The sequence below is a fragment of the Rhinoderma darwinii genome, chromosome 10, assembly GCF_050947455.1.
Source record: "Rhinoderma darwinii isolate aRhiDar2 chromosome 10, aRhiDar2.hap1, whole genome shotgun sequence".
Classification (NCBI taxonomy): domain Eukaryota; kingdom Metazoa; phylum Chordata; class Amphibia; order Anura; family Rhinodermatidae; genus Rhinoderma; species Rhinoderma darwinii.
The window spans coordinates 14,860,763-14,868,660 of record NC_134696.1 but is presented as its reverse complement, the minus strand read 5'-3'; the positions used below and the strand labels follow the sequence as shown (position 1 = coordinate 14,868,660).

General features: G+C 43.5%; 1 protein-coding gene across 1 annotated transcript; it reads right to left on the bottom strand.

Annotated features, from left to right (window-relative positions):
- LOC142662488 (nicotinamide N-methyltransferase-like) lies at nt 1-5,115 on the bottom strand. Its single transcript, XM_075840696.1, has 3 exons — nt 4,947-5,115; nt 765-972; nt 1-424 (listed from the first exon to the last, which is right to left on the bottom strand). The coding sequence occupies exons 1-3, from the start codon at nt 5,098-5,100 to the stop codon at nt 1-3; spliced, it is 786 nt and encodes a 261-aa protein (XP_075696811.1). The 5' UTR covers nt 5,101-5,115.
- Between the last annotated feature and the right edge of the window lie 2,783 nt (nt 5,116-7,898).

Genomic DNA, 7,898 nt, shown 5'->3' with positions numbered 1-7,898 from the left:
CTACTTCTCCTTGTGAGCTGCAATAGAAAAAAAAGCCTTATAGTCAGTAAGGTCACTCACAGCCGTTCTCTCCTTGACCTTACAGTAATCAATGATAAAACCTTCTCCAACTAGAGCTTTCCTGACAAAATCCTCATCATATGTGAAAAGATGATACTTGTCTTTACCGATTATAAAAAAAGTTGCATCAAAAACTCCAATTATTATGAGGTGTCCTCCAGGATTCAGCAACCTAGAGAACTTCCTCAGATATCTGATGTAATCATCTTGATCTTTGCTGATAACGTCCAGAAGACAAGCACTGAGGACACAATCGGCTGGTGGTAAGACCAGCGGGTCTGTCATATTCTCTTTCTCCAGGTCGCATTTCACAACATGTTGAATGGCTGATCTCAGTTTTCCTTCTTTGTCCTCAAACTGATCACTGAAAAATAAAAAGATAAGGAAAGTGATTGTCCCACAGTCAACATCAACATGGTGGCTCAGGACTTAGCACTGGACTATTGACTTGCAATACTAGTGGTAAGACTTGAAATATTCCAATGCTGATGCACTAAGTGTCAGGCATAAACTGTGCTTTTCAAGCATTTATTTATATGATACTGCCCCCTACAGATAAGAATATTTAACTGTGTGTAATAGAATTTTTAAGTTTGACATAAGCATTAACAGAGCACACATTTTTGTGAACCTTTTTTGTTGTATCAGGAGCAACAATCACAATGACGGTGGTTTTTCCCTTGATATTTGGACAAAAACTTCACCTGTTTTCTTCTTTCTCTTGTAGAAGTGTTGATGTGTGGCCCCAATAAAATGCTCCCGTACGTTCGTCCACCCATCTCTTCAGCTCCATGATGCATCTGTTATTGGCCTTCAGGACTATGATGTTTTTGAAAAACTCACAGGCTGAATATAGATGATGAACTAAGGAACCAGGACTGAGGTCAATCAAGATGTCTCCATTAATATGACCTGCAGAAAAAAAATCTTAACACTGAATCATCCAATACGTTAAACCCTCACAGATTATTTGAATAAACAAGGGCATATGTCTGTATCACTTCTATCAAATTATGTAAATATTGGACAATACCCAAAAATAAAAAAAACAGGTAAAGGCTGGGTTCACATAGAGTTGTTTTCAGGCAGAAAATCTGACTCATAATTCAGTTTTGCATTTTGTGGCAGATTTTGCTCTGCCTGCACACTGATTTTCGCGGCGTGTTTCGCCCGAGGCCATTGAGCGCCGCGGGCAAAAAATGCAGCGAAATACGCTTTCTCTGCCTCCCATTGATGTCAATGGGAGGTCAGAGACGTAAACGCCTGAAGATAGGACTTGTCGCTTCCTTTTCCCGCAAGCCATTTTTTCAGTTCGCAGGAAAAAATTGGCTCCGCCTCCCATTGAAATCAATGGGAAGCATTTTCGTCAGTTTTTTGGGTATTCACGTAAAAAAACTTGTCTAAAAACTCAGTGTGAACTGACCCAAACTAATATTTAAATGTTTTATAGAGAGGGATTTGGTGATATTTATCTCATACTTCTCACTAGTACATTAGGAGCAGTCCCACCAAAGTTATAATTATTTAGTTAGAAGACTAGAAAGGAGAAGGAAGGCTCATGGGACAGTAAGTAGAACCATCAAAAAGTCTTCAATTGAATATTAAGGTGAGGTGCTCATCTGATGGGATAATATATAGTTTACCCTATGTGTCCTCAATAACCAGGGGTGTAGCTGCTCACCTGGAAATAGGAGTAAGCAAACATGGGGCGCTCCTGTGTAATATAGTCCATATATAGACCCACCTGACTGGATAGCATATTCTAAGACAACACACTAGTAACACAGAAATCCTGAGGGTATGTGCACACACACTAATTACGTCCGTAATTGACGGACGTATTTCGGCCGCAAGTAGTGGACCGAACACAGTGCAGGGAGCCCGGCTCCTAGCATCATACTTATGTACGATGCTAGGAGTCCCTGCCTCTCCGTGGAACTGCTGTCCCGTACTGAAAACATGATTACAGTACGGGACAGTTGTCCTGCAGCGAGGCAGGGACTCCTAGCATCGTACATAAGTATGATGCTAGGAGCCCGGCTCCCTGCACTGTGTTCGGTCCGGGACTTGCGGCCGAAATACGTCCGTCAATTACGGACGTAATTAGTGTGTGTGCACATACCCTAATAAGGTGTCCCAAAGGAAGATATAGTTTCAGATCTTCAATTAAACTCATTATGCAGTCTCAGAAATCCTAGGAGTAGACATTATTGTCTTGAAAACTTTTTTGAGAAAATAAATTCTACTCTTTAAGGATTTATGAGCTTCATTTTGGTTCCTTCAGTGTCATTGAGGAATCATATCTAGAGTTTCACTAATGACACCTGTGGTTTCTGATTTCTAGACTATACTTCACAGGTGTGCCTTCTGTTAGCTCTTTCTACACATTTTTTCTGGATCTACCCTATGATGACATTTTGCCCCTGTAACGTCTATGGCCGGGGGTCGTCGTCCTGACTTACCTCTTGACTATCCCGGCCATGGACATCCCTCTTCACAGCGTCAGCTCCCTCCAGGGAGATGCTGGCACTGTCTTTCGGCTCCTCGGACTGATTCCCGCAGGGCGCGCGTGCCCGCGCGTGCACGGTCTTAAAGGGCCAGTACACGTCCAGCTGTCACCTATCAATTATCAGCCCAAATGGCTGCTGGACTATAATTAGGGGCTCTGCCCACTGGTTCCTTGCCTGACCGTTGTTGTATACCTAAGTTTGTCTTGCTAAAAGTCTGCCAGTGTTTTCTATTTCCCAGTGTCACCCGTTCCTGCTGCCTATACCCTGTATCCCGTGCTAACGTATCTACAAGTGAAAGTCAAGTCGTGTCTTCCCGCTGCATCCGCGGCGTCACCTGCTCTGAAAGTCAAGTCGTGGCTTCCCGCTGCATCCGCGGCGTCATCTGCTGTGAAAGTCAAGTCGTGTTCCCGCTACCGTCTACATTGCCTCAGGTACCCGTTCAGACATTGTTTTGTACCTTGTTGGCCAGCTGCTACTCCATGTTATGACAGCCCCTTTTAGTATTTGAGTTCTTGTGATGTGACTGGATCTGTCACTGTGTAGAATCTACCAATTAATAAGCCTTCTGAGCTGTTATTCATGTGCTCTCTAATGTGACGAAGAAAGTGACATCTCCATCCCAATATGACAACAAACTATAAATATGAGAATTATGGAAACATTTTATTATTTCTGCCATTAGTGGAACCTGAGAAGAAAATGATTGTTGGTGCATTTAGTTTCCAAGTATGGATATTTTTTATGGAACAGCAATAACATAGTTGGAAGAAGTCAGAAAATGACAGTAGCGCAAATTGTCAGATAACAGCAGATTTAACTTCCTAAGCCACCATGACACACTTTTACATCATGGAGAGCCTTAAGTAAAGACACCATGACATACAGGTACATCATGGTCATCGCGCAGGTAGGGGATCTGTGCCTATGTGATCAGCAGCCGGAGCCCGAAGGTGGTTGACTGCCGGGCTCCTGCTGTAATGATCGATGTCAGAGAAACTTCTGATCCCAGCCTTTAACTCATCGATGTCCCTAATTATTCCAAAGCATTATACCAGGCACCCCCACATTTGTTTAAACATATTAATTATATTGTACTGCGCATTGCATAAAATAATTTTTGCCTTTTTAACCCATCTCCCCCTGCCCCCCCCCCCAAAGGTATAAAAGTTATTGAATAAATGATATGCACCCCAAAAAGGTACAATTAAAACTAAAACTCTTCAGGGGAAAAATAATCCATCATACAGCTATGTTGATGGAAAAATAAAAAAGGGGTTACACAAAAATTATATTTTTTAATAAAGCTTGCTTTTATTGTGCAATAAATCTAAAACTTTGAAAAATATATATTTCAATTTGACTTCTAATGACCCTTAAATTAAAGTTAACATGATATTTATACCATGTTCTAAACATCATAAAAAACACAAAAAATGACAGAAATTAAATTTTTTCTCGATTTTATCCTAACAAATGTACAAAGATAAACAAACTGATTGTATGAACCTCAAAATGGTGCCAATAAAAACTACAACTCATCCCGAAAGGCACAATCCATCATACAGCTACGTCGCCAAAAAAGTTATGCCTCTTAAAATACGGCAATGAAAAAAATAAATATATAGCTTGGTCTTGAAAGACGAAAATAGGCCATTTCTAAAGGGTAATTTAGTTGCCCTTCATCATTCCCCAAAAGATTTGCAGGGTTTTGGAGAACACAGAGTTAGGCTATGTGCACACGCTTACTAAAAAACGTCTGAAAATATGGAGCTGTTTTCAAGGAACAACAGCTCATGATTTTCAGACATTTTTCTAGCAACTCACATTTTTCGCTGTGTTTTTTACGGCCGTTTTTGGAGCTATTTTTCTATAGAGTCAATGAAAAAAGGCTCCAAAAACAGCTCAAAAAGTTACATGCACTTCTTTTTCACAGGCGTCTTTTTATGTGACGTTTTTAAAAAACGGCCGCGTAAAAAACGCCCCATTAGAACAGAACGCCGTATTTCCCATTGAAAACACTGGCCAGATGTTTTTAGGCGTTCTGTTTCCGATTATTCAGCCGTTTTTCGGCACGTTTACGGCCTTAAAAACAGCCGAAAATAGCCCGTGTGAACATACCCTTAAAAACAATGATTTTACTAAAACCTGAGACTTTATTATTTTTTCAAAATAATCAATGACCCTGACTTTACTCTGCTCCTTGGCATTTTTCGGTTGACTGGGGCAATGTAGTCGCCTCCTCTGACCTCACACATACCCAAACAAAAACTAATTTGCTTCATTTATATGCAGTTGTTACAATTTTTTTAATCAATTAAACCTAAAACAATATACATGTCAATGTGTCTTAGGAGTAAGTAAAATCAGGATACATACCCACTGTGAAAACTTCTCTAAGATTCTCAATAGGAAATTTCAAGGTGTCATCTCCAAAGGCCATGTCAGGTTTATCTGAAAAGTAATCCTCCAGATGTTGTCTGGAATCAAAGCCATGTACATGATAGAGTTTATGGGGACTGGAATCCATCATCTACTCTTGTATCACAGACGGGGTGACTACCTCTAGACCGGGGCACAAGGTCTTTATATAATTACCAGGATTCAATTTACAAAGTGTGTAACTAAGAATAACTTATCACATGATGACTTATTATCTTCATGAGCCGGTCATGGGAACTTGTGTTATAATAAATTCACATAGAGAAATAATGATCTTTAAAGAAACAAATCTATTTTATTGTTAAAGGACCAGTGTCACGAAAAAAAATTCTTTAGATCAATTTGACTTTAGTGTGTTATTACATTTTTTTTTACTTATTTGTGTGTTTGTGTTTTACTTTTTTTTATTTTTTCACTTTTTCTTCCCTATGGGGGCTGCCATTTTTTTTTCCATTTCTGTATGAGTCGATTAACGACACATAGAGACATGGAATACGGCACATACAGTCCCATAGTGAATGCGAACGGGGCCCGTTCCATCCACTATGCTGTACGCCGTCTGTGTGGGAACGGCGCATGCGCCGCTCCCACACAGTTCAAGTTGAACTGTGTGACGTCCGGCGCCATTTTCCTGTGGACCGGAAGTCGCAGCCGGACAGTAAGATTACTACTTCCGGTCGCGGCTTCCGGACTTGTGCACTTGGAGTGGCGGTAGCAGACGGAGCGGACGGACCGGAGGGAGCGGCGGCGGCAGGAGCAGGTAAGTTATTTCTATGTATGTTCGTGTTTTAGTGTGTGTTTACTACTGTATGTTAACCTACTACACTGTGTGTTAGCTCAAAAAATGGCGACACACAGTGTAGGAGGTTTGACCGTTCAATCCCCTCGTTTCTCCCGGCACTAGCCAGGATAAAGGAGGGGGGGTTCTGAGAGCTCACTAGAGCGAGTGAGTTTTCTCAAATTTTGCAGCATAAAGCAATTTGGTTTAAAGTAACAATGAGACAAATAAAAACAACAAGAAACTTGCCGATTTGTCCGTTTGTAATAGATTCTCAAAAAAAGTGTATGATTAATCATGAAATAGTGGTTTAAAGGGGATGTCCATTTTATAAAACCCATCTTAATATATCATATTAGGAACCCCTTTAACTCTGAAGTAAAGGGGTTATACCATTAATCATTTTCATACCAAAAGTACAGAAATTCTGTTAATAGCTGTTACAAAGTAATTTGTATTGTTTCCAGCATAAAAAAAACAAAATACCTTTTTATTTTTTTGCTTCCCTGTGTCCCTCTTGGTGCTGCTGCTATTCTGTGCTGGTGGGGACAGGGTTTGAGCAGATTCAGCTTTCTTCCCCCTCTGACCGCTGACAATATAGTCCTTTCTTACTTTCCCTGCAGTGAGGTAACATGGGATGCAGAGTAGTGAAGACATATAGTGTGTGACACAGTGGCGTAGCGATAGGGGTCACAATTGCCCACGGCCCTCCGTACCACACCTATTTACATACTATAGTAACTGGGGACTATGTAATAAACTACATGGGCCCCTGTTACTATAGTAACAGTATATCTACTCTCCTTGTTCCAAGCGCCTCACTCGTCTTGATGTCTTTAGCTAATGGAGTGTTTGCTGCTATTGCTGCATCGTTGGGTCACTTAGGAGGACCGTCGCCCATGAAGAGAATTTGGGAGGCCCAAGAAGAATTTTTGCATCGGGACACATGAGTCTTTAGCTACACCTCTGGTGTGACATCCACTGTATGCACTCATGGCTGGCCTTAGGGGTGTGTGACCTGTTCCTTCACACTGGGCACATCACTGCAGCAGGTGGAAGGGGGTGCTGCGCTGGCTCCCTTCTCCTGCTTGTTTCAGAAGCGCCCGGGCCAAACGACTCAGCAGTCGCCTTTCCGCCCGGGCGCTACCTCACTCAGTACCGTCGCTACAACTGTAGCAGCAAAGCGGCTGCTAGCGGCGACACTGGGCATGATGACGGTGGCGCCGCTAGCAGCCGCTGCGGCTGCTACAGCGGTAGCGAGGGAACTATTGCAGAGCAGTGAAGTATCTCCCTGCTCTGCTATCTACTAGCGCCATTGTAGCTCCCTGAAGGAGGGGAATCCCCGTATGGCCAGGGATTCCGCCCCTGTAGCACTCTGCTTTATGTCTCTGCCCATATATGGACAGTGACATCAGGGGAAACTCCTGAAGCGGAATCCCACTAACACAGCATTGCAGACGCTGTGACCGGGGATTCCACTCCAGGAGAAGCCAATGACGTCACTGTCCATAATTGGACACAGACGACAGGAGCTCCTCCTGCAGTGGAATCCCCGGTCACAGCGACGGCAACGCTGTGGACAGGGATTCCGCTTCAGGAGTTTCCCCTGATGTCACCGTACATATATGTACAGGGAAATCAAGCGGAGCACTCCAGGAGCGGAATCCCCGGCCACACAGAGATTCTGCTCCTTCAGGGAATTATAGTGGCGCTATCTACAGGAAGGGGGGTGTGCTAGCTACAAGGGGGCTGTGGGCTGTGTGGCACTGTCTACAAGGGGGCTGTGGGCTGTTTGGCACTACCTACAAGGGGGCTGTGGGTTGTGTGGCACTGCCTGCAGGGTGGCTGTGGGCTGTGTGGCACTGCCTGCAAGGGGGATGTGGACTGTGTGGCACTACCAACAAGGGGCTGTGGGCTGTGTGGCACTACCTACCAGGGGACTGTGTGCCACTCCCTACCAGGGGGCTGTGTGGCACTCCCTACCAGGTGGATGTGTGCCACTCCCTGCCAGGGGGCTTTGGGTTGTGTGGCACTGCCTGCAAGGTGGCTGTGGGCTATGTGGCACTGCCTGCAATGGGATGTGGACTGTGTGGCACTACCAACAAGGGGCT